At 54.5% G+C, this 20,834-nt stretch overlaps 1 protein-coding gene across 2 annotated transcripts; it reads right to left on the bottom strand.

The window, feature by feature from the left end:
• Nucleotides 1-2,253: 2,253 nt before the first annotated feature.
• Nucleotides 2,254-16,772, bottom strand: TAL1 (TAL bHLH transcription factor 1, erythroid differentiation factor; the record flags this gene model as incomplete). Of its 2 annotated transcripts, XM_081085307.1 has the most annotated exons (4): nt 2,254-5,755; nt 9,442-9,536; nt 10,868-11,314; nt 16,756-16,772. In XM_081085307.1, the coding sequence occupies 3 exons, from the start codon at nt 11,311-11,313 to the stop codon at nt 5,301-5,303; spliced, it is 996 nt and encodes a 331-aa protein (XP_080941433.1). In that variant the 3' UTR covers nt 2,254-5,300. The 2 variants fall into 2 exon arrangements, with proteins under 2 accessions (XP_080941433.1, XP_080941432.1); XM_081085306.1 differs by lacking the exon at nt 16,756-16,772 and having other exon boundaries at nt 10,868-11,313.
• Nucleotides 16,773-20,834: the final 4,062 nt, after the last annotated feature.

Genomic DNA, 20,834 nt, shown 5'->3' with positions numbered 1-20,834 from the left:
CCCAGGACCATGGTGATGGGGGAGGGGGGAAATGGAGCAGGCATTTTTGTAGAAATGACCCTGTCTCCCACCCATCCACCTCCCCTCACTTTTTTATTTCATGTTGCCCTCAAAACCGCACTAGAATATTCCATACAGGGTAATAGTCAGCAAATGTTGAAAGGGACCTGGGCCAGATCTGACATAGGGCACCAGAGAGGAAGAGCCAAGTCAGAGATGGTTTTGCCCTCATGAGCTTGGGTTTGAATCAGGAAGCAGACAAGTGGACAAACAGCAGACACACAGAGGGAAGGAGAGCCTGTGGGGACACATAGGAAGTGGCTGACCCCATAAACGCTCCTGGGTGGTGAGGACAAGTTAACCAAATGAAAGGAGGGCGGGAGCAGAGGATGGGTAGAAACAAAAAGTGCAAAAACTGGACAGCTATAAAGAGAAAAAATTGCAGTGTGGAACAGAAAGGATAGGACAATAGGAGCAAAGAGAATGAAGGGCAGAGTGGTGAAGGGAGGCTGGAAAGATCAGCAGGCCATTCAGACATGACCCCCGGTGTGGTCCCTTCCCTGTGGTGGGCACAGGTTGTCCTGGGAGGCAGGAAGCCTGGTCCTGCCCTGCCTGCCACAGCTGTCATTGTTTATGGGACATGTGAGCCTGGGAAGACTCCTTTCCCCTCTGGGCCTTCATCTCCCATGTGGGGTACCGACGCTAGCCCAGACGATCCCCAGGGCCTGGGCAGCCTGGGCACTCCACAGCTTCATAGTCTCCTCCTTGGTGCCACAGGGCTGATGGGCTCTTCCTGGCCTCTGTAGACATGGACAGCCTCGCCTGCTCCTGGGAAAGGACCTTCTGGAAATGGGTGTTCTTTCATGACAGCCAGGCTGCTGCCTCTACCCCTCCCCCTGACAGACCCCGTTCTCACTAAAGTCATCAGCGACCTCCACATTGCCAAATCCAGGCAACACTTCAGGCCTTTCTTTGCTTGAACCTGTTGGAGGCAAGCTCAGAGGCATGGGGCTTGGTTAATCACACATACTTATTTGCTTTAGCCTCTGAACCACCACCTCTCCCACTGTCCTCCCACCTCTCTCACTGCTGTGTCAGCCTCTGCCTGTCTCTGATCTTTTCGTCATGCTGCCCCTCGGGTATGAGCACAGGTCAGGCACTGGGTCCCGGGCCACCCACCACTGCCACCACCACAACCCGCTGATCTCCCTGCCCCAGAGCTCAGTCTCACCATCCCAGCTGCCTGGGGACCTCCTAGCCATGGCCTAGGGAGCGACACAGTCGTCCAAACCCAAAGAGCTTCCCTGCAGGCCGGAGCATGATCCCAAATACTGTTGTGCTTCTGCCCTCAAAGCTACAGTTGGAAACACCCAGGACAGGGTGGTCAAGATCCAAACCTGGCGGGATGAGATAAGCTCACCCAAAGGAGCTGTGGGCACCTTGAGTTCCCTTCTTGGCACATTTCTTTTCCTTAATACTCATCACTTTCCAACTTGCCATATAATTAACACATTTGTGATGGGTGTGTGTGTGTGTGTGTGTGTGTGTGTGTGTGTGTGTGTGTACTGTCTCCTTGCTAGAATTTAAGCTACACAAAGGATCTTTGTTTTCTTCACTGCTGGATCCCCAAGACCTAGAACAATACCCAGCACATTGGAGGTGCTCACTAAATATTTGCTAAAAGAATGTAATAAAGGAGGATTGGTACTCCATTGGAAATGCCCGCCTGACCTACTGAAGATCCAACAGTTCACATGTAGAGGCCTCCCAATAACCCAGAGTCCCACCTCTGAATGTCATTCCCATCCCTAAGCCTCCACTCGCTACCCCCAAAGCCTTGACCACCTTCCCTGAGCCCCATGTGAGAGACCTGTACCCCTCAATCCTCAAGAGCCAGGCATTAGAGCTGTAGCCTCAACTGAGCCATCAGGGAACCTGGGAGCCTACCTTGGTGAGACTTGAATCTGTCCTGAACCTATGATAAAAGCAACTGCCCACCCACAGGAGCTGAACCCGGCACAGAGTGGAATATCCGTGGGGCCACCCTGGGTGCAAAGCATGGGTGCAAAATGCTGAGAAGCGGGGAAAGAATGGAAACCTTACTGAGGAAGCCTCAGGGAGGGGGGATTCCCCCTCAGAGGACAGCTGAGTCCTGGAGGTCCCCATTTCAGAAGAGACAGGTTCTTGCCATACCTTTCCTTTCAATGTCCCAACTCTCAGGCCGAGGGTGCAACATGCAAGCACAGAGTCCAATCCCCTTTGTAAAACTTTTATTTAGAAATCTTCCCAATATAGCCTTATATATACACACACATCGTCACCACATGGGTTTTGTAGCTAGAGTCACACGCCCACAGTGTTGGCCTCTGGGCTGTACAAAGGTCAGGTACCTGGAGCGATTACTCCTCTTCTGCAGAAAATGCAGAGACCAACGTAATTCATCAGTTCATCACGTACAGTACAACATTGACGGAAAGTGCTGGGCCCGCCCACAGGAACACTGCACTATGTACACGGGCAGGGGCAAGCCTTCGGCGGGGGCCACGTACCATTGGCACCACAAGTACGACCAGACCACCCCCAAAGGCCGAGATAGTTGTCGGCTGACTACAGATTCTGTGCCCTTGGTTTTGTTTTTGGAAAAAGATAAAGGTTGTACCATCTTGTCGTTTGCCACTACAAATAAAAGAATATACATTTTTCTTAGAAGATGGGAGTCCCCCATCATTTTTATTCTCATGTTTTTAAACCTTCCCATGTTTTCTCTTTTGTACAGATATTATTCTTGGAATGTTGCCATTTCTTCATGGGTGAGGAGGAGGCAGGGGAGGGAGAGGGTATGATGGGGTGAAGGGTTGAAAATGAAAATAAAGTATGGATCTTCTCTAGTTCTTACAAAAACCTAAAGCCTTGTGCTTCCCTACCCAGGCCTGTGGTAAGTGGTTGCATTACATTTTACATATTCTACCCATGTTGCCATATCTCTTATCCATTCTCATTCCTGTACCTTGCCTTGGAATGAACCAGACATGAGGTCAATTATGAGAAATGAGAACAATCTAGATAACTCAGGCAAAAGTGGGTTAGAACCTAAATTATCCCAAGCTGTGTAGTCAGGCAGCCTGGCCCACTGCCTAGGCCCTGAACTCAGGGTTGGAAACCCCACCTCAGGTTTAAGAGGAACCGAGTTCTTTATGGTCTCAGAACGCTTCTACTTTCATGTCCATTCAGTCCTAGGAGCAGAGAGCCAGGGTACTGATGGGAAACTGACACTTAGAGAGAACTTGTGAGAGAAAAGGGAGCCAGAAGCTTGAGTTCCTGACAGAATGTGGGATCCATCTCCTAAAACCCATCCACCTATCCGCACTGTGGCCCCAAGTCAAATTAACCCACCGGGAAGCAAGCACAGCCTTAGGACAGGTGTTCCCTCTTTACAGATGGGATGCCTCACAGGAGCTGTTCATTAAAATATGATTTTGGCTGACATGAGATAGACAGAGAGCGACAAGGGTTAACCATAGTGCTCCCATCCTCACAACTTAAAAGGAAAGGGAGGGGAGCAGGGGTCATTCCCTGTCTGCAAATGGCTGTACCCAAGGCCCCATCACAGTGAGGGCAAGGCCTGAGCTGAAACCCAAAACATGTGAAGATCTTCCACATGGCCATGGACAGGGCCGGGCCACAGGATCATTCCCCTCTGACCTCAAAGGCAGAGCCTGGTGGGAGACGGCTGGGGTGACTTGAGGATACAATGACAGGTATGAAGGACTTGTGTGCAGTTTGTTCCATGGGCTTGAAATGCGGGTCACAGGCAGGCCTAGCCTTAAGAAAACCACACCCCAACACTTGGATTGACACAGGAGATCAACGAGGGGCGATGGTCCACTCTACAAAAAGATTCTTCACTTACAAAAGGACTTGCAGTAGTATTTCTTTAAAAGATTAAGAGTAAGGATTTGATTTACAAAAATGCCATGTACAACTTTTGGAGGGGGGCACTCCCATTGCATTAAGCTAGCCTCCCATTCACACCCGTGATGACTGAAAGTTACACGGTCAAAGGTGTTTAAGATTCTGCTCAGTGAATGTGCATCCATTCGGGTCTCAGCTGGGGCCTGGTCTCTGACTGCATTACCATGTCCTAGAAGTGGAGCTGGATCCTGGGTCATATCTACCTAAAGATCCCATCAACAATTAAAGTAAAAAAAAAAAAAAAAATCCCAAGTGCCAGGGGAAAAAAAATCCCAAGTGCCAGGGGAAAAAAAATCCCAAGTGCCAGGAATTCCTAGGACAGAGTGTGTGCTCAGTTCCACTCAGAACACCGACCAGACCATTAGCTAACAGACATCCTGCAGCAGGGCGGGACCTCTGAGCATCTTGGAGAATGCACAGATGGGGCTCCTATCTCCTCTCAGCACCAACATATGCCCATCCAACAGCACACTGGCATCTGCTCACCGCTAGAACAGTGATGAGGAGCTCTGAGACACTACCAGGATTTGAAGCCCACAAGCCCCAAATAGCATTTGCTCAATTCCCTCTAACAATTTTTTTCCTTCTCTGACTTCACCCGAAGCCCAAAGGACATGCTCACAGCTGCAGACTCAGTCCCCACAGCCACAAGGATTAGGAAGGCAAATTTCAGTGGGGAGAAAGCAAAGCTTCGGTCCCCTGGCTTTTCTGCCCCTCTGGCCCAGCTAACCCGGAGCAGGTGGTCCACCAGCCGTCTTCTTCAACCAGGCCCTGAAGAAGGCACCTTGAGGCTTGACTCTGCAGCAGTTGGCAAGCTGAATGGACCAACATGGGCCTGGGTGAAGATGGGGCTCAGGAAATGGGCAGCTATTGGGTACCTATATATCTGGGTAGAGTGGCTAGCAAAGCCACCCCAGCCTGCTTAGGAGGGGGCTAAAGGCAAGGCAGAGATTGCTGAATGCCTCAGGTGAGAGATGACAACCCCAGGTCTCAGCAAAGACTGGGCTCCCAAGCTCCAGGCCAAAAGCAGCGCCACTCGAGCCTCTTACATGAGAAGTCTTAGGGATTTGGGGAAGGGGCAAGACCGTGCCGTCTTCATAAAAAGTACCTACCACTTTGCTCCATTTTTCTGTTCTCCTACTGAGGCAGGAAGTGAAAAGCCAGCCCCAGGGCAGTTTGGGCTTCCCAAAGTTCAGGCATCAAGGAAAGTTCATCAAGTCCATTGCCCTACTTCAGAGCTACCCAGTCTTTGCCCACCTGCCTTGAAGCCCACGGTCCCAGCGGCCTGAGGGCACCCTCCTGGCTGGCCCAGGATGGTCCCAGGCCCATCACCGAGGGCCCACTCCCTCAGTGGCGGGCAGCATGGCAGGATGGAGGCTGCGGGCTGTGTGCTTGGGTGCAGGCTCTTCGGTGTAGCTGTCCGGGCTGGCTGCCCCATCCAGGGAGCTGCCACAGCTGGAGTTGGGGGACAGCACATCCTGCAGGAGATCATCTGGAGGTGCACCACCGCCTCCCCCGCCACCTCCTCCTCCAGCCCCCACCATGGGGTCCTTGCCAGGCTTGGCCCTCTGGGTGCCCTCTTCTTCCTGGTCATTGAGCAGCTTGGCCAGGAAGTTGATGTACTTCATGGCCAGGCGGAGAATCTCATTCTTACTGAGCTTCTTGTCTGGGGGATGTGTGGGGATCAGCTTGCGGAGCTCAGCAAAGGCCCCATTCACATTCTGCTGCCGCCATCGCTCCCGGCTGTTGGTGAAGATGCGCCTTACGACTTTGGTATGGGGACCTGGAGGACAAGGGCGCAAGGGTTAGGAGAATGGGTTGGAAATCTACCAAGGATCTTCTCCTATGGGGATGCAGAAAAAAAACATTCATTGGGAAACTTGGGAAACCTACAATGCCTTCTTTCCTTTTACTTAGAAAACTCTTACTCATCCTTCAAAACCCAGTTCATCTCAACCCCTCCAGAGAGATCTAACCAACCACCACAGCCTTACAAATCCCTGGATCTCCATTACTCTTAGTCATTGTTGTATGCTTCTGTGCTTATCTCTCTGTACTGTGAGACACTGAGGACAAGGACCACATATTCATTCATTTACTTGTACCAAGAGGCCATACTGCACAAGTTACAAAGACAAACTCTGGAGCCAGACTTTCTGGGTTCAATTCCTGACTATTACTCACTAGATAGTGACTCCGAGAAAGTTATTTAAACTCTCTGCCTTAGCTTCATCATCTGTAAAATGAAGATAATACTAATCACTCAAGAATAAAATTATCACATGGATCTAACAACTAACACAGGCAAAGTACTTAAGACAATACCAACCTCAGATTAAACATTTGGTCAATACATGTTAGTTATTATTATCTGTGCATCAGTTATTTCCTAACAACCAGGGAGTAGGCCTAGCACTAAGAATAATGCTGAACAAAACAGACAGAGCGACTGCCCTCCTGGAGCTTACCTTTTAATGGGGCTGACAGATGGTGAACAAGAAGCAAACAGATAAACAGACAGGAGGCTGGATGTAAATAAAAGACAGAAAGGAGCTACCATGCTTAGTTGAGTTGGTTGGGGGCAGCCTTTTGGAGGAGGTGACATCTATAAGATGAGAACTTAAGGCTGAAGAAGAGCCAGCCAGGCATGGGAAGAGAGAATGGCATGTGGAAAGGCTCTGAGCTAAAAATGTAAAGTAAAAATGGCTGAAGTGGGTGAGACCTGAGTAGGCTAAGTTCAGTTCCTAGGGCCCTGCAGTAAGGTGTGGGGATTTTTATTGTAAAGGTGATAGAAAGCACAAAATAAGGGTTCAGTAAAATGTTTGCTGACTGATCATGCTGGCAGGTAAGGAAATGGAGGAGAGAGAAGAGGACAGAAGGAAAAGGACTTGCCCTGCAGGCTCTCTCCCCGCTGAGAGGAGTGGAGAGACAGCCGTGCACAGGCTCCGCCTGAGGCTCTAGGCAGGCAGCTGGGGGCTGCCTCAGTCTCTCCATGTCTACAATGCACTGATTATATGCACTGATCAATATTCACTGCGTTTGTGTACTAAGACTTGCAGAGCAGTGGCAGACACCAGCATGCATGTATCTGGCACCTACGGTGTGCAAAGCACTGTGCTATGTCCAAGCCTGACCTGGGATTTCCAAAGCCAGGGAAGACAGAGGTGGGCCCTGCCAGTGCTCCTGAGCTCCTGGGCTGTGGCTGCTTCCTCCCCAACACAGAGCTGGGGCCCGGCAGTCCTCAGGAAGCTCTGCACACTGCAGGAACTGCCAGTACTGGCCTATTGGTTCGTTCTCTTCCTATGATCCTTGGAACCAGACCTCAAAATGTGGAAACTTGGGTAGGGGAGAAGAAGAAAGGAAAAGTCAAGACATCACCTAAGACCTACTCCTCATTTCACAGCTAAGGAGACTAGAGCCAGGACAGAGGAAGACTTGCCTCCAAGGTCAGTCATGACCCAGCTTGTCCATGCCAACACTTTCTGCTTGATCATCTCTCTCCTACGAGTGTGTGTGTGTGTGTGTGTGTGTGTAGAAGAGAGATGATCAAGCAGAAAGTGTTGGCATGGACACACACACACACACACGTTTTCCCAGGGAGGGGCACTCATTCTCTGTCACAGTGCCTCTGAAGCTGTCTTTCCAAACCCCAACAGGCCCCAGCCCAGCTGGCTCTGCCAAAGGCCAGACCAGACCCAGGCTGGGAAGAACACAGCACACCTGCTGGGCAGTCCTACCCTAGGTGCCTCAGAGGAAATAACTTGCTGCTCTCAGCCTCCAGGCCCGGTGGAGAGGGATCCCTCAGCTGTGGCACAAGGAGAACCAGCCCCTGCTCCGTGGCTAATGCTGGCTGATCTTGAGGGAGCTCCTAGGTGTGGGGGGGAGGTGGGTATGTTATGGCTGCTGTCACAGTTAGAGCTAGACAGGCCCCAGAAAGAGCGCCTACCCCGAGCAGACCCTAAAAACACTTTACCCCATTGTGTACTTTCAATAATGTGAGGAAGCTATTATCCTCCCCACTTTACAAATGAGGAAACTGAGAACCAGAGAAGTTCAGCAACAGGAACCACATCAAATCCCGACTTTAGACCTTGTACATAACCCTTTTAGTTAAATTTCTGATTTCAAAGTCCATGGAGTTATCCCGCACCCTCATGAACCTCCCCTTCACCCTCATTTCTGTTTATCCTTCCAAGAGAACTACCCACCTCTTCACACCTTCCTCTTTCCTCAGAATGTCCATCCTATATGCCCTCTTTCTCTCTCTGGCCAGTCACTGAATAGGTGCTCAGCAAATATTGGTAACATATGGGTAATGGCTTCCCTAACCCTCCTGCACTCCCCCCAAACCCTTGCCCCTTCCCATCTCCTTCCTCTCCTCTGTGCCTAGTTTCCCCATGCTTCTGCCCTTTGTAGTAAATGTCACTTTCCTGGGGAACATCAGGCCTGGTCCAGGCTACTTCCTATTTGGCATACCTCCCATCCCTCTCTAACCTAGCAGCACTGACACCCCATGACTCTTCCCTCTTGGCCCTATACCCCTGCGCCCCAGACTGGTTGGGTCTTTTGAGGTCTGTTCCTTGTCCAGACTCTAGCCTCTCTCCTCTCCAGAAGACCACAGTGGGCTCCCCTCCAGAAGCTCCCGCCCAATACCCATCCCTCCCACCTGCCCCTTGCATAAATCTCAGCCTGGCTCCAAAGCCTCAGGTGCCCTTCCTTCCGGAGCCCGGGCTCCAGCCAGGCTGAGCACTGGGAGCTCCAGTGACTCCCTCCATATCCCTGGGCTCTAAAGAGTCTGCTCTCCTGCCTCCTGGTGCTGGGCCTCATCTGCACATCAAGGTCAACCTTGGGAAGAGGGAAGGAGTCTTCCAAATTTCCCACTCATTTAAATCCCCTCCCCCAAGTTCAGAGCCAAAGGTTACTTGGGCAGTGTGTAATAGCAGGGCTAGGGCCCTTCTGGGGAAACAAGAGGCAGTGTAGAATCTATAATGTCAGGAAGGGAACTCCAGGTCTCAGCCCTGAGTGTGGAACAAGGGACAAGAGGGCCCCACAACGTAGGGACTTGGAAGGAGACCCCCAGCAGGTGCAATTCCAGGCTAGGAGCAAACGCCAGACTCTAGACTGAAGAGATCTTGGAAGGAAGTGCAGGGAGTCCCTGAGGTTAGTGCTTAGTGTGGGACCACCTTGTGTTTCTGCCCTTCCCCGGGATCCTTGCCAAGAGTAGGAACAGAGCTAGAGTGGGGACTGCAACTGACCCTTAGAGGCTTGGGCTAAATGTCACATGTCTTCACTCCCATGTCCTCTCTTCTCTAATCCCAGCTCAGCTGCAAGGCAACTTCCAGCAGTTTGGGGTCCCAAGACAGCCTGCCCATCCACGTGAGACACCTAGGAGTAGTCCCCATGATCCCTCCTTCAGGAGGCGCTAACCAGCATGAGGGGCAAATAGCAAAGGTGGAGGCAGAGACTCACCATCAGTAATCTCCATCTCATAAGGGGAGGGTCTCCTCTTCACTCGGTTGTTGGTGGCAAACATAGGGAAGGCATCTGGCTCCCCAAAGAACCCACTGTGGGAAGGAGCAGGCAGGTCACAAGATAACATTTAAGGTGGATGTGAGACAGAGGCTCCTTAGCAACCCCCCTGCATGTCCTTGAGCCCCTCACCCCTGGAAAAACAAGGGCATCCCTGGTCCCTTCATACCTGAATTGGGAATAGAAGAAGCATGAACACACACACACACACACACACACACACACACACACAGAATCAGAGGTGAACATATGGAACAAACACAAAGATGAACACACACAAACTCCACAGAGAGACACACTCTCCTCCCCAAATACAAGCCACACAATCCACAGACAACCTCCACTTTCAAACAGGTGCTCACACAGGCAGACATGGCCTTCACACTTGGTGGTGTGCAACTCCAGCACCACAAAAGGGCACACTGCTCCCTCCCTCCAACCTCCCCCCACCTTCACCCTGGCCCCATGGGGCCTGTGGACAGACAACAGACAGGAAACCCTGACTCACCCCCCACCCCCTACCCTCCAAGGCCCACTTTGGGCTCTCTGTAGCTTCTCTCTGGAGTCTCCTGCAGACTCATTGACTGTATCCCTGTATCATCCTCCTATCTCCATCCCACTCCTGCCTCCCTTTCTCCACCTTCTCAGTGGCCTCAGCAGGGAAATGGACTCCCTCATGCCAAGGGGTGGAAATCTTGGGGCCAGAGACCACAGCTAGGGGCAGAGGGGTTGGGGAGGGGAGGAAGGGATCCACTCCCCAAACAGACTGTCCCTCTTTTACATATGTCCCCCTATTTCCCCGATTGACCTCTTCCAGCCTGCGCCTGCCCCGCCCTCCCGCCCCCCAAGGCCTTCACCACCTGTGTCCGGACCCTAGAGCAGAGATCCAGAGGCCGAGGAGGGAGCCCACTCCCCATCCACCCCCAGATCCTGTCCCAGAAGGCTGCCGCTTCCAGAAGAACTTCACAGTGAAGCACATTCAGACACACTCTTGCCTGGCACTCACGTTCACGGGACTCCCTCCGGCCATCCCTTCCCTCCCAACCACACAGCACAGGGCACTTCTGCTCTTCCGCTCGCACCCAGCCACATGCCTGCACGCTCCCTCCTCGGCTCACCCCACCCAGGCGCTCCGCAGTCACAAGGCGCCCCCACATCTGCCCGCACACGCGCTTCCGCACGGGCTCACAGCGGGTTCATTTCTCACTCGCACCCGGGGCTTCTCGGCTTTGACGCCCATGAGTTTAGCACACCCCCCTCCCTTCTTGCGCTTCAGCCAAGCATCCCCGAGGTGCACACGGGGAGCCCCGGGGCCGGGAGCGCCCACCCGCTGCCCACGCCCCGCGCCCTCCCGCCGGGCACTGACCTGCCGAGCGAGGCGAGAGGCTGGCTGAGGCTGTAGAGCAGCGTGCGGCCGGGGGCCGCGGGGGCCGCCAGCGCGGGCGGGCTCAGCTGCACCATCCGGCCGTCGCCGGGCAGCTCCGCCGGGGCCGGGGCCGGCGCGGGCGCAGGGGCGGGCCCGGGAGGTCTGCACAGCTCGGTGGTCGGCACCCGATGGCGCGCTTCGGCCGCCGCCGCGTCGCGGCCCTTTAAGTCCCGCGCGGCACCGCCCCCGCCGGTGGGGCCGCCCCCCGGGCCGCCGCGCGCGCCCAGCTCGATCACCGGGGGCTCGGCCGAGGCCGCGCGGTTCGTCTCCTTGGCGACGCCGTTCAGCAGGACCAGGTGCGGGGGGGCCATGCGGGCCTCGGCCGCCTCCCGTCCCTCCTGGGGAGGGTCACTGCGTGCCGCCTCGCTCGGCGGCCGCTCCGTCATCCTGCCGGCAGACGGACAGACACGCGTGGGATGCGGTCAGGGAGTGAAGGCAGAAGAAGAAACTCACGCACCGAGTGAGAAAAGGCGACAGACGGAGAGCCACGTGGACACACACTGGCCCTCGGGGCCCAGCGGCCTGGTGGGCCGGGGGAGGGGGGGCAGGGGGGTGTCTCTGGTTTGGGAGAAGAGGGGAGGGTGCCTGGGAAACAGAGATGGGGGGCCACGAGGACGGAGGTAGAGAAAGACAACAGAGACTTTGGAAGAAAAGGCATGGAGTCAGCGGAGGAAAAACAGAAGGGGGAAAGGAGGAAGGAAATGTAGAAAGAGACGAGAGAGAAATACCACCCCGTCCCCTTCTCAGGCCGCAAGGGAAGAGGAGGGAACAAATCCCCGACCGAGTTCCTCCCGGCCCCCTCCCCTTGGGTTTTGGCGGGGAATCGGCCCCGCGGAGGTGGGGGTGCCTTAAGAGCCTCTCAGCAATGCCGCCTCCAGCCTACCGCCACGCGTACCTAGAAACGTGGTGGGGTGCGAGTAGGAAGTTTAGGGAATGGAGGCTGCAGAGCCTGGGGTCCACCATGCTGGAGCTGCCAGAGAATTATCCCAGGGAACCAGCACCCCATTTCAACATATATTCATCACCACCCCTCCCCACCCCCGCGAGGGTGTCTTCTGTGCAGCTGCTGGAAACCCCAGCCTCCCTTTACTCCCCCCAGGACTGGAGGTGAGACATCAGGGAGGGAAGATGGTGATCCTGGCCTACCTCCCTGCACACTCCTCCCTCTTCTGCTCAGCTGGACTCGGAAGTGAGGTCGGGTCTGGAAGGGAGGCCCGGCGGAGGCAGTACAGAGCCAACACATTCATAGGGTGCCCCTGAGGCTATGGGGTGTGGGCTCCCATCCACACCTGGGAAGAGGTGTCCTAAAGGCCCTTGAACTCTTCCAGCCCTCCCCCACCCCCTTCTGCCTTAGCGTTGTCCTCTAGGAAATACCTCCTCATGCATTTAAAAGCACTACACAATGGCTCGAGTAAACATTATTATTGACTTGGAGACTGGGCCGCCCAGGGGACCACTGCCTTGCCCGAAGCCACGCCACCGATTTTCAACAGAGCAAGACCAGAACTCTGATCTCACTTTGCCTACACTATCCTCCATATATGCCCTCCCTGTATGTCCCTGGAGCTCAGGCCATTCCTCTCCTCACAACCATACTCCGGGATAATCACAGAGGCTCCACTGCACACAGAGCACTCCCACCGTTCCTTCCAGCACCCAGCGCTGATGCCAGTGGAGCCAGGCCCCATCAAGAACTAAACCAAAAAAACCGTGAGACTCTGGGCCTAGAGGTTGGGGATGCCTTTAAGTTGTTTTATTTTAAAATATATAAATAAAAAATATAATCAACTCGACAGGCTTCATAAGATGTTCAAAGTAAGATTTTTGTTCTCAGAACTATATAATTGGGGTATTTTATAGCAGAAAATAAATACCCCAAACTCCAATTCAGCCCCGAGCAGAGTCCATCTCATCATTTACAGCAGCTACTGAGCTTCCATTTTGTCACTGCACTGCTCAAGACCGAGTGGACCTGGCCACAATACTTCCCCCACCCCCCCACCCACCCGACTTTTTGAAACCTCCTCCAAAGATCAGCTCAATTGCCACCAGACACACACACACACACACACACACACACACACACACCAGTGGAGAATCGCCATTCAGATTGCACTCCTTCCCTGGGTCTGCCAGCCCTGAAGCCTGTCCCAGAAACAACAAATTTCCCTGAGACAAGCTGCAAAAGCAATGGGTCCACAAGGCTTCACGGGAAGCGAGTTTATGATCATGGTGGAAACAATAGATCTATATCCACAGAATGGAACCACCACAACACTGGCAATTAAAAATGTACCCAAGGTATAGCTGTAGGTCCTCCTGGCTCCCCTGCAGCAGTGAAATGCACCAGAAATGACCATTCCGTGACACAACACACAAGCCCCCAGGTGCCGGCTCCCTACCTTACTGTCCCAATGCGTGATGCACCCAGTGACACGTGCTTCAGCCCCAGTGTCTAACCCAGTGACAAGTGATGCCCAGCGCAATCGCAGGACTGAGCTCAGGCTCTCCTATGACACATTTATACCCTCTGATTAATCCCAGGCTCCCCTGCTCAGCGTAGGAGTGAACCCCAGAGGAGCGAAGAGAGTCCATATTCCAGATGAGTTGACCCTGCCCCAAATGCCCTCTCTAGATGCCTAGAAATATCTGTATGTCCCAGGTTCCCTGTGGGAAACCTACGATTGGTCCCCAGGGTCTGTGGCGGACCCCTCCCCGCCCTTCCCGGGATCTCAGGAAAATCCACGGGGCACTTCTACAACTGGTATCATCCAGGCCCGGGGTCAATGCTCCAGAAGATGCCACAGACGGCCTCACACGCAACTTTGGTTGTCGGTTTTCAGCTACTAAACCCCATCACTTGGCTTCGTTTAAGATTACTAAAGAGAAAGCCTAGTGATTTTTGTTTATTTGTTTTTATTTGGGGAAGATGAAGGAAGGGGGAGAAGGTTTCAAACGGAATGGCACTAGCGAATTCGACCATTACAATGCATCTGTCTTTGTGCAACCAAGACCCAGCTCGCAGCACCCAAGCCCGGGTTTTCATCTCCAGCTGCCAACCGCCATAAGGTGTCCTTGCACCTGAACAAGTCAGGGGGTCTGGGGCGCTCCTGAGGTTGGGTGTGGGAGGTGGAGGGGAGGCACCGGGTCTCAGGCAACTCCCCATTCCCCATACGGAGAATTGCTCGTATAAAGCAGCCCCTGCGGCGTCCGAGGCCACCGCCGGAGACCGGGCTTCCAGTCCTCCTACTGCACCCACACCCGCCTGACCCCCTGGGGGAGCCCCAAGCTCGCACGAGAACCGACAGCATCAGTAAATAGAACCGCTCTCCCCCTGCTGTTTGGGGGGGGGGCGTGGAAGGGAGTCCAGCGCGCCCCACCCTGGGCGTTAAGCCCGGGTCGGGGCCCATGGAGCTGGGACCGCGCTCGCCAGGCCGGCTGCGGCCTTCTTCCTGCCGCCGGATCTGCGGGCGCAGCCAGCCCGCGCCCCCGGATCTAGGGATCCAGCCGCCCCACGGTTAGGAGCCGGGGGCACGTCCACAGAACCGATGGTAGCAGCCCGGGGACTGTGGTTCTGGTTAACTAGTTGTGAAAACAAACAAAAACGAGCTGTTTTTGCTGAGGGTCGAACAAGGAAGGGCCTCTGGAACCCTCCGAGGCGCAGAGGCCATTCGGCGGAGGCAGGTCCCGGATCCCGCCGCTGGGCCCGTCCTCCCCTTCTCCCTCCATCGGAGCCTGGACCGTCCTCCGTCCTGGGCTCCCCCACCCGGGCCGGAACCCAAGGCCTTCCTGGTCACCATTTCCACAGGCAGCGTCCCCCCCAAACTCACCTGGGGCATATTTAGGGAGACCGGCCCCTCTGAATAGGCTGTCCACTCCTCCGCGGGAGAGGGGCGGGAGCCCGGTGCGGGTCGCGGGCGGGGGTGTCTGCTTGCCCCGCTCTCGCCCGGAGAGCGGCAGTTAGGCCGCGGTGTGGTGCCGGGCGGTCTGCCGCGCCCAAATCGAGTTTCCAGGAAAGATGGGGGTGGAGAGAAAGAGGGAGGGCGAGAGGGAGGGCGAGAGAGAAATGGGGGTCAACGGCTGGGAATTACCTCACGTCCTCGCCTGCCCAGGGAATCGCGAGCTGCGTCCCGCCCCGCATCTGCAGGTGCTTGAAGCCTCCCCCGCCCCATAAAGAAGAACCCGCACCTGACCAATCAGGGATGACGGTGGAGCCCAAGCACAACAACAGCCCGCCGCGGGCCGCCCCAGCATTTCGGACCCTCCAGCCTGGGCGTGCGGTTCAGTGTGAGCCAGTGCGTGTGCGAAGCACTGACGCGTCTACGCGGTTGGCTGGGGAACCGGGTCAGGGGGAGCTGCAGCCGTCTGCAGCTTGGCCTGGGAGTGGGGGGTATGGGGGCATGTGTATTGGAAAAAGGGAATCTCGTTTTCAGACCCCTGGTCCATGGGGGAGAACCTCTGAGCCCCATTCTCTCCATGACCCCCACCTGCCTACCTCCAGCCCAAAACAAAACCAGAACCCAATTCAAAGACTGTTCCTGCCTGAATGGAGTTGGAACCGCGGGGACCCAAGAAGAATTGGGGGGGGGGGTATTTGCTCTATCCAGGACCCTTTTCTTCTTAAGAAATAGGAAGGAAGGAAGGAAGGAAGGAAGGAAGGAAGGAAGGAAGGAAGGAAGGAAGGAAGGAAGGAAATCAAGAAAAAGAAAAATCAAGGAAGAAAGAAAGAAGAACCCTAGAAAGAAATCAAGGAATAAAGAAAGAAAGAAATCAAGAAAGCAGGAGAAGAAAAGAAAAGAGAAAACGGAGACAGAAAGACTATTTGGTGCTCTATGCAGATGATGCTTTATTGTGACACTTGAAACCTATATGGTTTTATTAACCAATGTCACCCCAATACATTTAATTTTTAAAAAAGAAAAGACATAAACGCCACCTCCCCTCAACCATCCCTACACAACGAATTTCCATTTTTCTGTATTCAGAGCTTCAAGAGAAGGGGAGAATTCTAATAATTCCTCGCAGCAGTAAACAAGAGGGGAGGGAGGGTTAAAAACAAATCCATTGCTGCTTCCCAGGGTGTAGCAGTAGCCAGATTTAGTTCGCTGCTCCCCCCAAAGGGTTTTGTTTAATTTATTTTGCCTAAATCACCCAGTTTATGAGCACTCATGGAAGCTTCGGATTAATTGCAAAGGCCTCCTTTTTTTTCTTTTTTGCCCCGACTTTGGTGGAAATATAGGAACAATTCTTCCCTGCGGTTTCAATCCACTGTGGGAGATTCTCTTTCTCCTCTTCTAATGCACATGGCGGCGGGGGAGGCCGAGGGAACCCACCCATTCCCCGTGTCTTAGGGCGAGGTTGATTTTTGCTGTAGATCGAGCTTCTGTGTTTGTCCCTCTCCATTTTCCCTCCCTGCCCTACACCCCGCAGCTTAAAAGGCCAGAAGGCTGCTGGGCGAAGCCGCGCGGCTTTGTTATAGATCCAAAGAAACTAGAAGAAAAAAGCCGCTTCGCTCCTGAACCATTATTTTAATTAAAATAAGATGGTGATGGTGACGTTAGAACCCACAATAACTGGCAAAACAAAACCATTTCTTCCGGAGCTAGGGCAGCACTGACTCCGTCCCTCGGAGCCCAGACCCGGACACCGATGCGACGGGCACCCGACCCACGCGGGAATGTCGCTCACCAGGGAAGGGATGGGAAGGAAATGTTCCTTGGAGATGATCCCGAGGGTCCCCACCCGAGGCGCCGGGCCTGGGGAATGTGCCCATTGCCTTTTCCCGGCCTCTCGCGTAGCGTCCAGCAGCCATGACCCGAGGAACTGACCAGAAATGGACAAAGCCCGAATGCGAGTGCGGCTGGAGCCGGAGCCCAGGGCTCCGGGCTGGAAGAGCCTCCGGCTCATCAGCAGATCCCTGAAACGCCAGGGCACAGACCGGCCTCCGGACAGAGCAGCTCCGTCTGCCCATCGAAGCCATCAGTGGCTTCCGAACACATCCTTTGGAATAAAACGTGAAATCCCTCCCCGCACCCCCACGCCACCTCCTCAACGTGCGCCTCCGTCTCTCACTCGCCTTTCCCGCTACCCGCCAGCGATGTGCAAACGCACTCCTGCAGGACACAGCACACAGCACACAACCCAGGCGACAGGGCCACACACGTCCAGCCCCGCAGGAGGGGAGCAGAGTAAACACCACGCCACTCTGCGCCACACACCGACGTGGTCAGGCCCGCGCATTGTCCAGCCTGACACAACGAAATCGGCCCAACGCAATCGCCCAGGGACACGCAGCCCCACCTAGTCGCGATCACACATGCCGAACACAACAACGAACCGGTCCAGACACCATCGCCAGGGCCACACAACCCACACACAGAACCAGACTCCAATTGAGGAGGCGAGCTAACCATTACAAACACCGCTGAAAACGCAGGGGGACCGCGAAGAACCCAAATCTACACACACCCAAACAGCACAGCCACCATCCCACTCGGACCCCAGCACCGATCGCCGAGAAGACCACACGGGGAAGAAGCCCACACTGGCCAGCGCCCACACGCGCACGCTCACAATCCCACCGCATGCACACAACCGCGAAGAAGAAATGGAAACCAACCACCGCCTCGCGCATTGCTGTATATTGCGTAAGGAGAAAAGGGAAGGAAGGAAGAGAGTCTCCAAGGCGGGAGGGGCGGCGGCGGCAGGCGCGACAGCGTCCGTGGAAAATGCCCCCCTCCCCCTCGAAAGAAAACGAGGGACCAGGAGCGGAGAGCTCTTCTACGAGTCGGGGGAAGAAGGAGGAAAATGCTGGGGAATTCCTTGGGAGGCTGCAGGTTGCTGTCCCCCTAGAAAAAGGCTAGAATGCTCACGTTTTGCAGCTACGGGGGGACGCGTGTGGCCATTTTGAGGCCGGGTCCTTGTGCGGAGGCCCTCCCCCGCTCCGTCCCCCCACCCCCCCACCCCCGCCCCCGCCCGCGCGCGCGCCGCACCGGCTCCGCCACTAACTCGCTCTAATCCTGCTCACGTCCCAGGCCTCGTTAGCATGGGCCCAGGCGCGCCGGGGCCGTGTGCGCCGCGGAGATAAGGCGTTGCCGCGGGTCCGCTCGCCCTCGATAAGCGCCTCGGCCATTATGGGCCAAATGATTCATTTTAATTTGGCAATTTCACTGGAGGGAATGGGGACTGGTTGCGTGTAGCTGGGACGGGCTCCGGCTCCGGAATGCGCTGCGCCGCGAGTCGGGCGCGCTGTCTAGGACCCGCCGGGCCCAGCCCCATTTCTGATCCTGAGGCCTCTTGGGAAACACGGGCTTCCCCGACCACCTCAGTCCCTGCACGGCCTCCCAGGCACCTTTCTCCAGCGACTCCCATCCCAGCACCCTGTCCCTGCCTCGGAAGACCAGGACGCCAAAACCATCACTCCCAACCCTTCCCTGCAACTCCGTTTATTATTTCTCCAGTGTCCTATTCAGCCCTGACTCTTCTCTGCTCTAAAATGGAGCTGCATGCCTGGAATGTCCCCTACTGGGCTCACGCCAGGGGGTGTATGGAGGCAGAACTGGTGTCAGTGGAGAGATTAGAATGTCCATTCTACTGTTTCAGGCGGAGCCCAGAGCCCAGGAACATCCGTCCTCTCGCAATATTTTTAAACATTTTAATCTTGCTAAGCACTCTAATATTAACTCATTTAGTTTTCATAAACATCCTAAAGAGGGTGGGGACTATTATTATCCTCAATTTACAAACAAGAAAACCAAGGCACAGAGAATACAAGAAAATTTCCCAGTGTTGCATATTCAGTGAGTGGTGGAGCGTGGGCTTGAAGCAAATTTAGCACCAAATCTTCTCTGGAGCCCAGCTGGTGAAAGGGGGCAGCTAGAGCCCAGGCTTGGAGCAGGAATCTGGGCTCAGCTCGTTAGAGGAAATGAAATCTGTTCTGGGGGGTAGAAATCTGGGTTCCGGGAGACATGGGCGACTGCGGCTTAGCCCATGGAAGGTGTCCGGGGTCGTTCTTTTATAGTGGAGTGGGATAGCACAGGTTCAAGTCTTACAGGTCACTCAGCCCTGAACCTCCGTTTCTTCATCTGTGAAATGGAAAAATACTACCTACCTCACCCAGTTGTGAGGATTAAATAAAATGATCTCTGAAAGGTGGTGGTGCTGTGGACAGTCATCTATGAAACCTCACCCATCCCAGAGCCCAGGATAACATATATACACTTGTATGGGCGGTTGGGCTATTAATACAGAGAAAGAAATTAAAGCATGGAGAGATGTGGCTTGGATAAAGCTTACAGTCCACAGCTCAATCCCCCAGGAGCAAGGGCTGCTTTGTCCTTCCAGATCCTCTGGTTTTGAGCTCCTTTTGGGACCTGAGAACTAGGGAAAAGCCCTTAGCCTGGTCACAGGCTGAATCCCAGTCAAGGACTAAGCCCAGAGTGTTGACTGCAGTGAGTCCTGTCTCCTCCTTGGCCATTGGGACAGCTCTCCGTGAAGATACAGTTAATTCAGTGCAGTCTGTCAGTCCCCGTGTTCCTCTGTGCTCTCTGGTGGAAATCAGGGTGCCACGGTATTATTGATTTCCTTATTTTGAGAGAGAGGGTGAGGGAGAGGGAGGGATGGAGAGAGGGGGGGTGAGAGCAAAATATTGCTCCATCAGCCCCACAACCTGCACTACACCCAAGTTCAAAGCCCAGCTCTGCTACACTTGAGCTGTGGCACCATTGGGCGAGTCATTTCATGTCTCTGAGCTCCTGTACAAAAGGGGCTGGCCATTCCCATATCAGAGAGCCCAGCCAGGGAATGCTTCCCTGAGAAATGATGCCTGGACTCGGATCTAAGAGTGGGATCTGAAGGGTGAGTGGAAGAGTGAGCATCAAGAGCCTTCCAGGTGGGTAAAGGGCTAAAGCAGAAGGGCTCAGGTTCATGAAAGGAACAGAAAATAGTCTGGGATGGCTTGACCAAGCCTATGGACAATCCAAAGGATATTCAGAGAACCCTTTTGTTTATTTGGCTTGAAGGTCCTATGAGGACATTTGCATTTCTAGAATGTCTTTGACTGCAAAGTGGAGAAGAGGTGCATGTGGGTGGGAAGGATGTGGAAAGACAGGTTCTGAGGCCAATGTCCTGGTCCAAGGTATGTGGACTGGGATGCTGGCAGAAGAGATGGCAAAAGGCAGATGAAGATGACATGTATTTAGGATACAAAACCGGGTTTGTAAGAATTTGGAGGGTGAGGAGGAAGGAGAAATCCAGGAACCCTGGGGGTTTTTGGTTCTCCTTCCCTGGAGGCTCAGAGATGCAGGGAAAGATTCTGCATTCGGTTTTGAATTCCTTGACTTTGGGTGCCTTTGAGGCACCAACAGGCTGTTGTCTTGACTTAGGGGTCAATGACGTGTCCGAGAGAGTTGTGAAGAAGTAACAGGGAGGCAAGCCTTTTGTCAGCCCTGCCCCAGACATCCCCCCCCTCCGCCCCCCATTCCAGTCTGCCGACTGGTCCCAACCTGTCCTCCAGGCCCCACCACCTCCCGCCTGGGGCTGGGGGCTGGTGACGTCTGCACCTCCCCCTCCCCTGTTTCCGACCCGACCCGTCAGTGGAAAAACGGAAACTGTGAACTGAGCTGGGCGCCGCCCGAAATAGCATCTGGTGCCTGTCGGTCAGCGCGTGGTCCCAGCGTCCAGAGCGGGTGACGCCGCTTGTGGCCCCGTCAGGAAATGCCAGCCCTCCTCCGCCAGCCCCTAGCGGGGAGGGGGGGGGGGGGGCCTTGTCAGGCAGGAAACCCGGGAGCTCCTCGGTTGGGGTGTCAAGGCAGAGGGGAGGTTGGGACCCAGATTGGTTGGTCTGGAGTCTGGTCCTGGAGCTGAGCAGCCTGGAGAGAACAGCCCAGCCAAGATTTGGACCTGAGAC

This window comes from Myotis nattereri (assembly GCF_964212035.1).
Source record: "Myotis nattereri genome assembly, chromosome: 3".
NCBI classification, from domain to species: domain Eukaryota; kingdom Metazoa; phylum Chordata; class Mammalia; order Chiroptera; family Vespertilionidae; genus Myotis; species Myotis nattereri.
Note: the sequence above shows the minus strand (reverse complement) of the source record. Positions and strands in the feature narration are given on the sequence as shown.